Genomic DNA, 17,670 nt, shown 5'->3' with positions numbered 1-17,670 from the left:
ACATTGGGTGCGTACAGATTGATGATTATTATTTCCTTTTGGTCTATTTCCCCTTTTATTAGTATGGAATGTCCTTCTTTATCTCATTTGATCAATGTAGGTTTGAAGTCTACTTTGTCAGAGATAAATATTGCTACTCCTGCTTGTTTTCGGGGGCCATTGGCTTGGTAAATCTTCTTCCAGCCTTTCATCCTAAGCATATGCTTATTTCTGTCGGTGAGATGAGTCTCCTGTAAGCAACAAATTGTTGGATCTTCTTTTTTAATCCATTTTGTCAAATGGTGTCTTTTGATGGGTGAATTAAGTCTGTTAACATTAAGCGTTAGTACTGATAGGTATGTGGTGATTCCTGCCATTTAGTTATCTTAGTTGTTTGAAGGTTTGATTGTGTGTACCTAACTTGATGTTACTCTCTACTGTCTTGCTTTTTCTTATCCTGTGGTTTGGTGCTGCCTGCCTTTTCATGGTTAAGTTGGGTGTCACTTTCTGTGTGCAGAATCCCTTGAAGAATCTTTTGTAGTGGTGGCTTTGTGGTCACATATTGGTTTAGTTTCTGCTTATCATGGAAGACTTTTATTGCTCCATCTATTTTGAATGATAGCTTTGCTGGGTAGAGTATCCTGGGGTTGAAGTTATTTTCATTCAGTGCCCGGAAGATCTCACCCCACGCTCTTCTTGCTTTTAATGTTTCTGTTGAGAAGTCTGCTGTGATTTTGATGGGTTTACCTTTGTATGTTACTTGTTTTTTCTCTCTTACAGCCTTCAATATTCTTTCCTTAGTTTCTGAACTTGTTGTTTTAATGATGATATGTCGTGGAGTAGTTCTATTTTGATCTGGTCTGTTTGGTGTCCTGGAGGCCTCTTGCATTTGTATGGGAATATCTTTCTCTAGATTTGGGAAATTTTCCGTTATTATTTTGTTGAATATATTACGCATTCCCTTCGCTTGCACCTCTTCTCCTTCTTCGATGCCCATGATTCTCAAGTTTGGTCTTTTGATGGAGTCAGTGAGTTCTTGCATTTTCTTTTCACAGGTCTTGAGTTGTTTAATTAATAGTTCTTCGGTTTTTCCTTTAATTACCATTTCATCTTCAAGTTCTGAGATTCTGTCTTCTGTTTGTTCTATTCTGCTGGATTGACCTTCCGTTTTGTTTTGCAGTTCTGTTTCGTTCTTTTTTCTGAGGTTTTCCATATCCTGGCAGTTTTCTTCTTTATTGTTGTCTATTTTTGTCCTGAGTTCATTTATCCATTTATTCATTGTGTTCTCTCTTTCACTTTGGTGTTTATACAGTGCTTCTATGGTTTCCTTTATTTCTTCTTTTGCTTTTTCAAATTCTCTATTTTTATTGTGTTGGAATTTCTTGAGTGTCTCCTGTACATTTTGGTTGACCCTATCCAGTATCATCTCTATAAAATTCTCATTGAGTACTTGTAGTATGTCTTCTTTTAAATTATTCTTGTGGGCTTCATTGGGTCCTTTGGCATAGTTTAATCTTCATTTTGTTGGAGTCTGGATCTGAGTTTCTGTTTTCTTCATTCCCCTCTGGTTCCTTTACTAATTTTTTGCTGTGGGGAAACTGGTTTCCCTGTTTTTTCTGTCTTCCCGTCATTGTCCTTGGTGTTGTTACTGTCCCTGTACTGTGTGTAATTAAGTATTTTCTAGCTTGTAATAATAACAATGGTAATATTGAGAATGGAAGAGTGAGCTGAGATGGAAAGCAAGAAGTTAAAGAAAAGGGGGAAACAAATATACAGACAAGAGGGAGAAAGCAGAACAAGGTATCAGACAAGAGAGTTTCAAAGGTATAAACAGGGAGTGTTAGTGTGCTAGTCGACAGTAAGCTGGTCTGCGTCTTCCCAAGCTGTATGGGCGCCGGCCACTGGCGGCCCCGGGGGCCTCCTCGGTTCTCCGTTTAAGGTGAAGTGGAGATTCTCTGCACCAGCTGGAGATGTGGAGGAGTCAAAGTTATGCCTTTTCTCAGTGATTATGCCTGCAAAGTGTGTCTCCAGTGTCTCTCCAAGATTTCACTATAGGAGGGTCGCTTTCTGCTTCCTCCCTCTAGCCACCATCTTGGAATTCCTTCTGTAGATGTTCTTAAGAAATGTGAAATCTTGTTCCCGGCGAGCATGTACAGAGCTCACTGGCACTTTCAACAATGCTAGCCAAGCTTTGACATCAGCTCACCGCATTTTTGAAAACCATATTGTTGGCTGTGGTTCTAATGAAACGTGGTCTTACAGCAGCATTCATAGCCATCAAGATTTTTTTCTAAAAACCTCATTATGTCATTTTTATAGAGCCCCTGACTAGAAATGCCAAAAACCAACATGAATATAAGAACAACATAATATAGGCCTTTAATTGAGACTAATACAAAACATTTGCCTTCCATGCTGTTATATGAGACATAAACATTTATTCATTGGCAAAGCCTTGAACTAGAAACTAAAATGGGCCTCTATTTGCTCATTTGTGAAGTGGGGCTAATCCCACCCAGCTCAGAGGGTTTGTCAATCAGCTTTCTGTCACTATAACAAATACCTGAGATAAATCAGTTTAAAAGGAAGAAAGGCTTACATCAGCTCACGTTTTCAGTACATTGTCACTTGGCTCTGTTGCTTTCAACCTGTGGTGCCACAGGATATCATGACAGTAGCATGTAGATGGCAACTGGGAAGAGGTGGAGGGAGAGGGAAAAGAGAGGAGGAGGAAGAAAGAGAAGAAGAAGGAGGAAGAAGAGGAGGAGAGGAAGGGAAGGAGGGAGGAAGGCCAACATTCCACTATTTCTCTTCAAGGGAACACCCCCAATGACTCAACTTCCTCCCTACCTTCTAAAGATTGCTTCCCCTTCCAATAGTGCCACAGCTGGGGACCAAGCTTCTAATCTGAGGGCCTTGGCCATTCCAGATGTAAACTCTAGCAGGGTCGTGAGACTTGCTGAAACACTGACTAAAACCAGCCAGTCCCCGATCCAAGGACTGGCCTGGGTGGAAAGCAGATGCTCTGATACCATGACCATCCCACGGTCCACATTGGAACTATCAGGTCTGAAGCAGCAAGAGCAGCACAGGAACTGTTCCCAGCCAGGAGGGAACAGGCAAAGACACCTGGGAATGAAGGAAACAGGCATGTCTACCAGACTTGAAATGACATTGAATTTGGAAATACTGCATCTGCTTTCCTGGGCATCAGTGTCCTTGTTTTTGTGACCTGGTCACCTTTCAGGGAAAGGACAACAGGGAGAAAACACAGAAAGAAGAAAAGCTGAAGAAAGAGCCCCAAAGGGAATGGAAAGTACCAGCATATCACTCCCAGGCTTGCTCCTGCCATCAGCGCCAGCCTACTGCCATCATTTACTTATATGACAAAGTAGTCTGAAGTTCTTTTTCCTTTCATCCTCAAAAGCTAATTTTGGTGCTACCTCTCTTGGACCACATTCCAGAACCCTGGGAAAACTTACTTTCCTGGTTTACCATAGAATTTGACACTGTTACCAAATACAAGGTTTGTTTCTCTGCTCCAAAAATCATACTTGGTAAGAGGCTCTGGGTTCATTGGCCCTGGCCACTAGCCAGGCCATCATAAACATTTAAGGACACTTTCAGCATTGGTTTGTGAGGCTGTAAAACTGTGGGCAAAGGTAGAAAAGACACTCAGTGCTGTAAGTGGTACAATAACAGATGGCTTTTTTCACACAGGTATCCTGGGAACGCCTCTACCCAGACTTATACTTGAACGGGGAGTTAGTATGGGAGGCTGTGACCTTACAGACTAAGGGGGGGTGATGCATAAATGCACTTGGGTGCTGTGATTGAATTAGGAGAGTTTCCTGATTTCCAAACCCTCCATCACATACCAGCAGGATTCTGTAAATCTCAGCATTCCAAGGAGCTTGGATACCAAAGAAAGGATGTGTCTAATTATAAGCTATGGGAATTCTTTATGTTGCTTTGTTCTTAATAAAGAATTCGGAAGGAGAAAATAAGAAAGAAGTATAAAACAGAACAGGAGGACTGGGCAGGTGCCTGTGTATCATGTCTAAAAGAGTCAGGAAAGATCAGAAAAGAGCAGGACAAAAACCTACGAGAACCAGGAAGTGTGTGTTAGTTTCGGCCATATCTCTGTATCTGAAAGGTAATTATGAATCATTGTGTTTTCTCAAATGCAGACTTATCCTTGGCCTTGCATGTTCTCCGTTTCCATGAGATTCTATTAACACAAAGTCTGCAGCCTGAAGGCTTAGTGCGTCATTAATATGTCATCTACAAGACATGACATCCCAAGCTGAAATCTAAGAGTGAGCCTTGGGCACAAGCGTTCCAGGACAGGCCCATTTTCCAGTTGGAATCCCTGGCTGGGCTCACATTCTTATTTTCTCTCTTTCCCTTTTAGAAACAGGGAAGATTGACCAAGAAATTCACAGATACAACACCCCTGGGTTCACAGGCTGCCTCTCCAGAGTCCAGTTCAACCACATCGCCCCGCTCAAGGCTGCCTTGAGGCAGACAAACGCCTCCGCCCACGTCCACATCCAGGGCGAGCTGGTGGAGTCCAACTGCGGAGCCTCCCCACTGACGCTTTCCCCGATGTCGTCAGCCACTGACCCCTGGCACCTAGATCACCTGGATTCAGGTAAAGTCCAAAACCATCTTGGGCCATTATTTTATTTAAACCTCAGTTTCCTTATCTGTAAAATGGGTTGATAGCAGAACCTCACTGGCAGTGTCGCTGAAGATTAAGAAAGAGCACAAGGAACATGTTGGCCAATAGTTCTCAACACTGAGCTTAGCATCTATGCAGGACGCAAAGGTCACAGCTATCGTTCTTGCTTAAAGCCAGGAGTAGAGCCGTCAAAGGTAAAGAATGCAAGAATATAGACTCTGTTTATGTTACATTATGAGATGCTCAGGCTGGGTGCAGGGGTCCACATGTGTAATCCCATCTACTCAGGAGGAAGAGATAAGGAGGATCATGATTCAAAATCAGCGTGGGTGTGTGTATGAGAGAGAGAGAGAGAGAGAGAGAGAGACCCAGATCACCATTTGCAATATGACTGTGAGGTGATTTGATCAAATCACTTCCTCGCCTTTGCTTTCTCACTGTTCTGCAGCCAGAGTCCATATTCTCATACCAGAAGAAGAAATTTACCCAAAAAAGTACTGAGACTTATCCCCAACTCTGCATTGAATCCATTAAGACTGCAGGCCTCCGAGTCTTTAAGAGGTGCATTTATAAATTTACAAAACTCACTGGATGTGGTTCCATTTCTGCAAGGGACAAAACATGTGATTTGAAAGCTCGGGGCTCAAGTGAATGAAAAATTAATTGGATGAAAATCCCACATCCCTGTAACACTGAGTGGTGGAGAGCCCATTACACTGCATTTCCACTGACTGTGGGCGACTCCAGTCATTTTCACCCATAAGGGAAAGAAGTGGGGCATAAATCACTCAGTGACCTCCAAACCTAACCTTTAATGGTCTCCAAGCAACGTGGAATCCAGCTGACATTTAAGACAGGAAGAGAAGAAAGTGGGAGGCCATGGGTGGTAAAGTGTAGACGCTCAACCTTTGCTGTCTCTCACCTGCAGCTTCTCTAACCTTGTGCCTCAGTTTCCTCACTCCTAAAATGGGGAATGAGAAGACTTAATTCACACAATTCCGTCGAAGATGATGTGTTTACGATGCTTAGCCCAGTCCTAGACACATAGCAAGCTTTTAAAACACTTAACTCTTATAATATTGATAGCCATCGTGGTTATTGTATGACACACAGTGTGCTCTGAAAAGCTTCCAAATCCCCTCCCCCACTCGGACTTGTCATTTGTAACCATTCATCATACAACAGTGTGTCTTGATTGCTTTAATCGCATTCCAGCCCTGCTCGGGTATTCACTGGCTTTGGTGCAGCCCTGGCTATTGTGACTCTTGCTAGGACTGAGCCTGGAAGCTTTGTGAGGCTCAGAAAGAAGCCAAAATCTCCCTATAGGCAGAATAACTCATTTACACACTAAACAGGACACTTTGTTCCTTGTACACGGGGTCCTATAACATTGTGAGGGCCCAGTGTGCCAAGGCCAGCATAAAATCTCCCTTTGATGTACATTGTTAGGGACATGCAGCAGGCCGGCTTCCCTCATGGGCTGTGTGAACAAAGAAAGCTCTCCTCCTGCTGAAGGAAGAAAGGGAAGGTGAAAATACGATGGGAGAAAAGACCTAAGTCAAGGCCACCAAGGAAGATTTCTCCAGTAAATTCCTCCAAATGCAAGACAGAGCGAGCTCATGAATGGTCTTTGAAGTACACACATTCTCTCTGGGCTGCAGCAGGAAGACACTGGGGGAGGCTCTGAGCATATGTGGTCACTCAGTCACTGAGAAACTGGATTCAGCCATCTAGAAATGTCTGGGGCCAAGATGAACTCATATTCATTAGGACTTAATTAGCCAATTGTTTGCTTTTTAAGGTTTGCGAAACAGGAAATAGGAACCAAACATTTTCAGTTCATGTATCAAAAAAAAAAAATACATGACAGCTTCCTTCTGAGTGATTCATAAAAAAATGTATGCAGTTTAGAAAACATTTCTGTTAGTATTCAATGCCCAAATTAAAATTCAAGCCAAGTGTGGTGGGGCACACCTGTAATTGTAGCACTTAGGCTGCGGCAGGAGTTCAAACCCTAGTACCATCAAAAAAAAAAAAAAGACCATGGAAAAGTAGGATGGGGTGGGGGTGGAGAGGCGTAAATAAGAATACCTGAGTTTCCAGAATAAAGGAGAGATGAGGATAGTTAGGCTAATTCTTGTCCTGTAGCCCGGAGGGGTGTTTATCTCTCCTTCATAACTATAAAACTTTCCAGGGAAGGGGATTTATGCTAGATTTTTCTCTTGGTCTTTCTTGGAGAAAACCACCTCCAAGAGGAAGACATGGAAACCTTGTTTTCTCTGCCTCTTAACAGATAAGAGAGGTGCCAGTAAGGTTTCTTTATGGGTATCTTTCTTTTTATGTATCTGTTGGACATAAATATCTCCCATTTGAAATAGTTATTCTACCAGTTCCAGGGCACTTAGGGGGTCCTCAACCTTTCTATGAGCCCACAGTCAGCATTCAGAATTCTGTGTCAAGGGTTTTGCAGGTTTCAGGTAATGTTTCACGTTTGAAAAGAGTAAGAAATTTTGGTATCAGATATTCAGAAACAAACAGTGTGTACACATAAATTCCATTTTTTGTCTTGTGAATAATGTGAGGTTGGTGTTGGTTGGGACAGAAAGAGAATAAAGGTGATCCCTCGCTTGATCTGAGGACATTAGGATCAGATTATTTCACCAAGTGCCCTGGAAAGTGTGGAGTTCACCTGACAGCCTTGGATCCCTAGGATGGTGGTTAGAGATGAGGGGTCTCAGCCCCACGCTGGGGGCACTGAGTCAGCACCTCATTTTAGCAGAATTCCCAGGTGACTTACCTGGGAAAGTTTGGAGGCACGAATCTAATGAGATCTCCTTCCCTGCGCTCTTCAGTATTACCTGGGGAGCATTTACAAGGTCTGGGCATGCAGCTTGCTCTTCTGAGTGATTAAAGCAAATCCTTGTCCAGGTGCTAGTGACTCAGCCTGTAATCCTAGCTACTCAGGAGGTGGAGATCAGGATGATCGAGGTTCAAGTCCAACCCAGGCACAAAGTATGAGAGACCGCCATCTCAATCAATGGTTGGGCCAGGTGGTATGTGTCTGTCATCCACAGCTACTCAGGGAAGCACAAATAGGAGGATCACAGTCCAGGCCAGCCCAGGCATAAAGGAAGACCCTATCTCAAAAATAACCAAAGTAGGGTGGGGGGTGTGGCTCAAGTGGTAGAGTGCTTGCTTAGCAAATGCAAGGTCCTGGGCTCAACCCCACAAGTGCCACCAAAAAAGGAAGGGAGAGAGGGAGGGAAGGAGAAAGAGAGAGAGGGAGAGAAGGAAGGAGGGAGGGGGGGAAGGAGAGAGAGAGGAGGAAGGAAGGAAGGAAGGAAGGAAGGAAGGAAGGAAGGAAGGAAGGAAGGAAGGAAGGAAGGAAGGAAGGAAGGAAGGAAGGAAGAAAAGAAAGAAAGAAGGATGGATCTGAGTTGTGAAATCACAAAGGCTGTAGCAGTAAGCGTGTTCAAGAACAGGGCTCCTCTGACCCATTCTTAAGAACACTCTCGCGCTCTCCTGGGTTCAGAGGAGGTTTCCAGCTAGATGTGAAGAGCTTTTGCAATTGGAAAAATGAAAAAAATGTGCAGTCAGGGGCCAGACTGAGCGGTTCTGATGGAGGCTGTCCACACAGCATGTGCTGTATCCCAGGTAGCGGCTTCATTTAAGGAAGATTTCAAGTTATTATTCAATGTCTTAAATTTCTGCAAACTTAATCCAAAGAATATTGGGGAAAGATGCTGCTTCAAAATGAAGTGTGTACATTTTTTAAAACAAAGCATGCACCTTCGTGACAAAGGCCTCTGCCAGGGCCACCCAATTCAGGCTGCTTCCAGTATAATTTGTTTTGCAGAAACTGGGTGTTACAACAGAAATTAGCAATCAAGACATCTACTTTTGAAAGTCTTGTGATCTTTCTGTTCCCATACATTTCTGGTTTATGTCTTAGATCATACCAAATGATAAAAATAGAAAACAAATTCTAAGGTATGCTCACTTCAGGTGAGAAGATGCTTTTCTCTTTAGCAGTGCTGGGATTTGAACTCAGGGCCTCAGGCTTACTAGGCAGGTACTCTACCACTTGAGTCATTCCACCAGCCCTTGCTTTTTCTCTGCCTAACAATACTGGGCTGTTCATTACCTCTCCAATGTCCTCAGGGCTCTGTCAATGTTCTCCAAAGTGAGAGACGTTTATAGTTGGTCAGGCTGTGTATTACATAATTCTGAGAGACTGTAGCCTCTCAGACTGTGGTTCCAGGAACTGTGCAACATGGTGGCCTTGACAGGAGTTGCCAAACCATTACGGAACAGAAAATAGAAATGGCATTATATAGCAGAATAAAAACGTTATTTCCTACTCCTTTCTCTTTTCAGCCCTTCTGGTTTTGTTAAAACTAAAGTCTCCGTTTGGTTCTGACCTTCCTTTCACACCTACTCACCTTGTAATTTAAACAGAGAGCAGGTCAAAGCCTTACCAGACAATAGGATTACTCAGGAGCGATGTAAGGTCCTATCATTGCATTTATTTAAATAAAAATCTGAGTCAACTTGGTGCAAATAAGTAAATAAAACACACTGTGGCTATGGCAAAGAAAAAGAAGTGAAAGTGGTCCCCCGTGATCGGAATTTGGGGGTAGAAGAATGTGTATTTTATATGGGAAACTGATGAAATTTTTCCATAGCCTGATTTAAGTTGAATTCACTTAATAACAACTGTGCTCCACTAGAAACTTAGGTTAACCTGTTTTCTTGCCTAGTTTTTCAAACCCCTTCAATAATAAAGTATAGTCTAACTCTAAACCACTCATTATATGGCCGTTAGGAATCCTTTTAGGACAATAGTTACTGGGTTAAAAAAAAAAAAGGAGCCCCCCCACCTCGGAGTTCTGCTTTATTTCAGGGGTCTCAGGACACCAGGAAGGGGCCAAGCCTCGCCTCTCACAATTGTGGGCCCTTGTCTCTGTCAAATTTGAGAATATCACTTCCTTGGAGTGGCAAGGACTTGCAGGAAGAAGGAGACTGTGAACCATGGAAACAAAACAAACACAGAGCAGAGGAAGCCAAGAGTCTGCTGCCACCCATTTTTGCACTCCAGAACGACTACAGACTGTGCACAAGCTGCTTCCCAGGGTGCTCGTGTGGAGCCCGCGGTGTTTTATCACATTTGTGATTTATGCTATAGACCAAAGGCTCCATCCCAGGTTCTTTTCCTTGTTAAAATAGGCCAGGCACTTGAGGACGCAGCGCTCCACTTACAAAGATGGCACCTCGGTACTGATTCACAGCAGGTGGTATGGCGTGACATAGAGCACTGTGCACTGTACCCACACAGTACTGGCCTCTGGAGGAGGCTGGTAAGTGGATTCATTTTTGTCACTGCAATCCTGAGCTATCTGGCTTCCAGCCCTAAGGCTGTTCCACATCTGATACTGAGGCCCTTACCAGGAATCCTCAACCCACCCTGACAGGGAAGTGGGTGTGACATGAAAAATCAAAAAGCAAGATGAAGAGCCAGGAGAAAGGTTTAATTCTCCTTGTGTCCAGAGCCAAGGTCAGGGTGTGTTAGGAACCCAGTGCTGAGGGCCAAACTCATACATTGGGTTCAATCAGGTTCCCACAGTGGTGGAAAACACAGCCCTCTTGGGAGCGTGGATGCTCTCCCAGATGAGTGAGGACCTGATTGAAAACGGTACTTGGGATAGTCAACGTAGTGGCCTAATGCCCCCGTCAGATTCCAGAATATTTCTGCTCAGACTCTTTACCACTCGAAGAAATAGTGCATTTGATCTCTCAATACATTTTACCTCTATTGCTATGATTTTTAATGAATCAATTTCCTGCCCGTATTCCAGATTTTCTCTCTGCCATCTGAAGTTAAAATATTTTTATATCTTCATGTGCAAAAGAGTTATGGATATGATGAACATTTAAAAACTGCACAGATCTCGTCAGTGTCTCTCATAAATACAAGCTGGTGGTTGGCTTTCTTTACCACCTGCAGACACTTAAAAGTAATCTTTTTTTTTCTGAGCAGATATCTTTTCTCATCCTTGTGCTAATATTGCGTGATTAATGGGTTTTATCTCTTGTACTTACTCTTTCTGTTATCTTATTTGTCATTTTCCCTCTTGAGTAACAAAGGCAGGACATATTCAGTCAAGGGTAAAAAGAACTCATCCTCCTCCATTTGCTAATGTCCACTTTCCTGCAGATGTTTCAAATTCTGCTTTTCCCACAAAAGCACCAAGCATATTTGTGTATCTGAAGTCAGCTGTAATAGTAGTTATAGACTTTTTATCTAATGATCATTTTTATTATACCTCATCTTTTGTTTCTATAATGTTTCCACAGTAAATAGTTTCGTACACTATTTTTGGATTAAAGGACACTTGTATTTTTTATTTTGATAGCTATTACAAATTATCCTCCAATGATACATCACAAATGACAACAATATATAAGGACCTTTTATCCCACACCCTCTCCAACACAGTGCACCATTATGTTCTTCTGAAATGTGCTATTTTATTTCAAAAATAAAATACTGTTACTTTAATTTGTATTTTCGTCAATCATGGGTGAAATTAAGCATCTTTGTACATGTGTATACATTGTATTTATTTCCCGGGAGGTGCCTGTTTATTATAGTCTTTGCTCAAAGAATTATTGATATATTTTTCCTATTGATTTGTTTGTCATTTACGAATTGATTTTTTTTAGGTTTAGAGTTGGGTTAGTGTTGGGACTCAGACTAAGGCTAGGGCTAGGGATATGGTTGGGATTAGAGTTAGGGTTAGGGTTAGGGTTAGGTTTATGGCTAGGACTAGAGCTTGTAACGGCCTTAGGCTAGGGCTAGGGTATATGGCATCTCTGGCTAGGGTTAGATCTAGGGCTAGGGTTAGGGTTAGGGCTCTTTGCATATTAAGTGAATTAGTATTTTAATACAACATATTTGGATGTTTTCTCAGTTCGATCTCAATATTTTGATTTATGGGTTCTTTCTCCCATGCAAAAGTTTCTAAAATTTGCATGGTGAAAAGCAGAGTGTTTTTATAGATTTTGTTATTGTGTCATACCTTCTCCAAGCAGAACTTACTCTAAGAATTATTCCTTCTTCTATCTAATGTTTTATTATTAAGATCTACATATTGACTCCACTGGAAATTTATTTTGGTGGAAGGAGTCAGGTAAGAATCCAACTTTTTTTTCCCTCAATGGCCAACCCTTGTCCCAGAACCCCTGGCTGAGTCTCCCTCCCTATGTCCATATCATTTTCTAAATTGCCTTCATATCTGAGCTGTCTCGACCCCTGGTCTGACTCTTGGTGAAACAAGAGCAGGCTGGGGAAATCCCTGAGCTTTCACAACTGCATTTAATCTCTCAATAGAGCTAATTCCCTTTGATCGCATTGGTGGGACTTTTCCCCTCCGTCTTGCACATTTATTTTTCCCATGTGAATTAAGAATTCCAATCACAGCAGGGTTCTGGTGGCTCACGCCTGTAATCCTAGCTACTCAGGAGGCGGAGATCAGGAGGATGGTAGTTCAAAGTCAGCCCCAGGCAGATAATTCAAAAGTCTTGAAAAAACTCATCACAAAAAAAGGGCTGGTGGAGTGACTGGTAGAATGCCTGCCTATCAAGCATGAGGCCCTGAATTTAAACCCCAGTGCCACCAAAAAAAAAAAAAAAAAGAATTCCAGTCACTTTTATTGGAACTGACGTCTATGTGCAAATATACATAATTAATAATTGCCTGGAACACCCATTGTTACCATCCAGGGAGTCTGGGCACTTGCTAGGTGTGAGTGATCCAGGTTCTTGCTGAGTTGAACAAAGAACTGGACAAAATGCACAGAGGTAACAGACAAAGCATAGATTGAAAGTGAAAATACAGTCCCACAGATGACCGAGCAGGCCTGAGTGAAGAAATTCAAGGCCCTGACTCTCTTGTTTGTGTTACAATTTAAGGCTGAAGCTGGAGCTGAAGGGGTCTGAAGGGGGACTTGAGAGGAGTGTGTTTTTATGAACCACAGCTTTGACTGACAGGAGGCTGTTGTATACATTATTTTTGACTATGCGTGTTCCTACCCATAATGCATTCTGTTATAATTCCACGCATGAGATGCAGTCCTTTTGTCTGAGGCTTTAAGGAGGGTGGTGTCTCAAAGAGTCATCTAAAAGGCAGGCTCCCCAACCCTCAGCACGTGTACTAGTTCCAGGACCCTTCCTTCTGTGCAAACTCTTCCCTATGATGCAGCAGCCACTGAGAGGACCACGATTAGGGGATTCCAAGGACATTCTCAGCCAGATGCTTCCTAAAGGGAACATGTCCTAAGTGGAACTTCTATGACATTTTGTCCGATCAGTCTCCACCCCCTCCTGACCATTGTGTACTTTCCTATCTTTCTGCCTCACTCTCACTCCAGGCTGGACTTCTCTATCAGTGTCCAAGATGGGAAATGATCCAAACAGGTGCCATTCAAACGCTAATGTGCTTAGAATCTCCTGGGGGAAATCAGTGAAGCAATGGATCAGAAATAGGATCCCAGATCCTGCGTTTCTAACCAACTCCCAGCCCATGCCCCTTCTGATGGCTCCCAACCCACACTGAGTGACAAAGGCCAGATTGTACATTTCACCTGAACAAAATGCCATCCCATACAACCACTTCAAGCTGTCATTTTCTGTAGGAGTAGCTCTTTGACAACTTTCTCAATTCTTTTTATAATAATTGGTCTAATTAGACTTTCTCATCTAGGATCATTTCTCTTACTTTGCATCTTTCTAGAAATTCATGCATTGAATCTAGTTTTTCCAATTCATTTCCATCAAGTTGAACAAAATTAACTTTTAGAAAAATTTAATCCTCATTCTCTTTCTAGAAATTTTCTTATTTTTCTTTTTCTTTTTTTCCCGTTGGACTGGGGTTTGAACTCAGGGCCTCATGCTTGCTAGACAGGCATTTTACCACTTAAACCAGTCCACCAGCCCTTTTTGGGTTGGGTGTTTGAAAAAGGATCTACTGGAACTCTTTGCCCAGGCTGACTTCGAACCTGGATTCGCCTAATCTGGAATACAGATGTGAGCCACCGATGCCTGAAGCGGCAGGGAGATTTTTAACTAGTTTCATCTAAGAGTCTGAAAGCAGCCTAGAGACTGGCTTAAGTTGCCCCAGCCTTTCCACATCCCTGGAAGAACAGATCAGGCAGGCTTGAGCTCTGAAGAGTGTTGAGGAAATGGGCTCCCAGGGCTCAGCCGCAGTACAAAAATGATCAAGAGCAAAACGCCATGGAAATGGCTGGAAGTGGAGGTGCTGGGGTTTGACTCCCCGCAGAGCTTCCCCTTCCCAGATCAGGCAACCAGATCCCTGGTGATGCAGACTGCTTTATGTGTTGGATGCACACATCTGGGCTGCCTTCCCTCCAGCCTCCTGCTCTTTCCTAAGGAGGATTATTGCTCTCTGAAACTCCTCTGTTGACAAATCAGAAGGGACACACACATCCAGCTTTGGGACTTTTGTTTCCAGCCTTCTCACTGTCAATATTCCTCCACCTCTCTTTCCACCTTTTGCTTCTGCCCTTCCAATAGATTTTGAATCTCACTAAGGTTAGGAACCTGTCACATCCTTCCTTCTAGACAGCCCACTCTCCAACCCCTGCCCCACCTGACAGACACTTAGACATCTCCACATTTCCCTCAGGGTTGTCTGAGCCTGACAATCATTTCAATCATTAGCCTCTGTCACGTGAGGCCGGCTAAGTGCAGGGCAAGCCGGTGGTACCCGTTGCCATGGTGATCTCTCTGTTGATGGCAGAACCAGTGACTCCTGCAAGTCACAGTATTCATTTTGGCCTCATTCTTGTGCTACAGGAATGGTATGAGAATCCCAGGAGAATGAAAACCACTTCTCACTTTTCCTACTGTACTATATTTTCTTTTTCTTTGTTTTTAGGACAGGATCTCTCTAAGTGGCCCATGTTAGTCTTGAACTCCTGGGCACAAGCAATCTTCCTGCCTCAACCTCCAGAATAGCTGGGACTACAGGCATGCCCCACCATGCTGGGCTGCACAGCACTTTTGAGTGTCATCAAATCTCACAGCAGTATCTCTTACAGCTCCGTGTCACTGAGCAGCAGGGGCACTCAGGAGACCACAAAGCCATCCAAATGACAAGGCATCATTTTTTTTTTGACTCCTCGCTTTAAAAGACCCTTGTAGGAATCCCTGGGTATGAGTTCTCCCCAGGGAATCCCTGCAGCCACCCCCTGGAAATGCCAGGGGGTGTCACCTTTGATGGCAAATCAGGCTTTGGGTCCTTACCTATGTGACTAATGCTGCAGAAACATCTAGATGAAGCTTTTGACTCACCAGCACACACTTTTCAGAGGAAAGTCACTGTGTGATCATCAGAAATAAGTAAATAATAAACTGCCTCACACTTTGAGGTCTTTGATTGATTCTTTATGCTGTGTGTGAACTATTCAGAAATGTCCGAAGATGGGCCCGTGTCTTGGCGCTACAGTTGAGTTTTTGCCTAGGAGCGACCATGAAATCTTTTTTTAAAATATAAATTTGCTTAAAAATCCATGTGAAACGTGGGGTGCAGTTACTTTAAACGTGGAAGATGAGCTGAATCTCTTTGAAAATCCTCCTTAGAACAAGCTAAAAATGGTCCTGTCATCTACTTGGGAATTTCACTTTTAGAAAGCTGGAAAGGATACAGACAAAAGTAATGTTCCCTTACATGAGTAAATAACTTTCATTGTCAAAATACTTTCAATGCATGATTTCATCTTGACAGTGACCATATAAAGTGGGGTGAGTGGCTTTTTAGGCCCATGTTACAGATAAGAACAATGCGTTTCAGTGAAAACAAATGGACTCGATCCTCTACACACAGTAACTGACCACAATGGTTGGACCCACCGTCACTGTACATTTCGTGCACCTACACAGCTTCCTAGGAGTCCTCATGTGGTCCCCATCCCAAGAGGTGGTACTGTGTAAGCAGGACTGTGACTTAGTGGGCCTCTCCACTCACAGCCCTTTGCTCAAGCAAAGCACAGAGCCCAGCACTGTCCAGCCTAAGACTCAGTCATCCTTGCTTCTGATTCATTGTTTTTCCTAATGAAAACTTTGAACTTATGTACAAGAAGAATTCCAGTTCTTTGTTCTGAGTTGCTTTGCTACATTTTGTCATCTTTCAAATAAAATACAGAAATCTGGAGCAGTATATAACTTGCATACCTGTAGGTGAAATCCTTGTTACTGAATTTCTGCTTCCTTCTTGTAATATGGAATAAATAATTGCCAAGGCTGCTAGAGCCAATTAAATACTTTTTTTTTTTCACACTTTGGACATGAATGAGAAGCAGAGCTGTGACAGGCCGCATGGTTTGTGCTTGGAGTTTGTCACATTATTTGTATGACAATGTGAACCCATACCAGGACAGAATCTGCTCCCAGGGAAGCAGGGGGGCAGTGGCTTTAACAACCAAGGATAATTTGTTCCCCAAGGTTTCATTTGATGACCAATAGCCAGTCCACATATCAACAAGCACAGATAATCGCCGTTGGAGATCTACAGTTCATTCAAGAAGAAAACTGTTTAAAAGATAATGGAAATAGATTTAGCTTTGAGATTCTGAAGTCAGCTTTCTCGGAAGAAAAGACGTTGTCCTGCGAGTGGAGTTATAAATTTTCACTTGCACTAATGCAGTTGAAAAGAGTATTTCAAAACCTAAGGCCCAAGTGGGCATTGACAAAAGACTTAATATATGCGCAGAATTAATTTTTAAAAGCACTTTAGGTTTGCTCCCTCCTTCCCTCCCTGTCAGCAGCCTTCAATCAGGGTTCAGTCCAGGGTGAACACAGCCCTTCCCCGCTATGAACCAGTTTCTAGAAACTTAGGAATAAAAAAGGGTCAGTTTCATGTTTTGATGAAATCTCAGAAATACAGACATCCACAAACGTGGGTAGAGTCTGTTTGCAGAGGGTAGGCGTGTCTTCCTCATCTCAAAGGGAAGACTTCTCTGAGCTGAGGCCTATAGATTCGAGGGGAAGCTTAAATATTTTTAAGATGCATTTTGTTATTCACTCTACCCATTTGGATGACAAAAGCCAATACCTAGTCATTTCCAAAACAACCATCCATATTCACATTAGTGCCTCTGGATTCACTAGAAAATTATCCAGATGGGGAGTCAAGAGAGACCCTCTTCCCTTCCTGATTCCTACATGGATGGTATTTGCCTACGTATCATTACAAATGACGAAAGTCATTTCTTGACTTTGATAGAAATGTGACTTTTGTCAAGTACCCAAGCCGTAAGTTCCAGACATCCAAAGCCTTTTCTGTTACTTGCATAACACCCCTGGGTGTGTCTGTTGGCAGCAGTCTAAAGGTGACAGACCCACCTTCACTTCACTTCAGGATCTCCTGAAGACTTTCATTTTATGAACCGTGCCAATCCCTAGCCATGATCTTGAGGAAAGGTGCAATACCTCAGGGAATGTCCTCAAAATATGCATTTTTAGCCAGGTGTGGTGACTTGCCCTGTAATCCTACCTTCTCAGGAAGTAAAGATAGGGTAAAAAGTCTGAGACACCCCATCTCAACCAATAAAAAGCTGGGGTAGCTGCCTGTCATCCCAGCTACGCAAGAAGCATTAAGAGGAGAATGGAGGTCCAGGTATAAGGCAAGACCCTATCCCAAAAACAGCTAAAACAAAAAGGAATGGGGGTGTGGCTCAAGTGGTAGAGCTCCTGCCTGCCAAGCACAAGGCCCTGAGTCCAAACCTCCGAACCATAAAAAGAGAATGCATTTTTATTTACTCACAATGATGACCAGCTGTTCTCCCCTTCTTACTGTTTTCTCAACCACTCTCTCCTTAGAAACTGAGACATCTTCATGATTCTGCAGACAACTGACCAACTCTTGCTGATACAGCTTTGCTGATACTGAAAGCACAAATCCTGCTCTCTGAGACTCCCTCAGAACAGGT

General features: G+C 43.0%; 1 protein-coding gene across 1 annotated transcript in view; it reads left to right on the top strand.

The window, feature by feature from the left end:
- Cntnap2 (contactin associated protein 2) overlaps positions 1-17,670 on the top strand; it is a 1,948,854-nt gene that overhangs the window by 1,917,743 nt on the left and 13,441 nt on the right. Inside the window, exon 22 of the mRNA XM_074061335.1 lies at positions 4,394-4,633. Coding sequence (XP_073917436.1) covers positions 4,394-4,633 — 240 coding nt within the window. The remainder of the gene's footprint in view (positions 1-4,393; positions 4,634-17,670) is intronic.

Source organism: Castor canadensis, chromosome 2, assembly GCF_047511655.1.
Source record: "Castor canadensis chromosome 2, mCasCan1.hap1v2, whole genome shotgun sequence".
NCBI classification, from domain to species: domain Eukaryota; kingdom Metazoa; phylum Chordata; class Mammalia; order Rodentia; family Castoridae; genus Castor; species Castor canadensis.
Note: the sequence above shows the minus strand (reverse complement) of the source record. Positions and strands in the feature narration are given on the sequence as shown.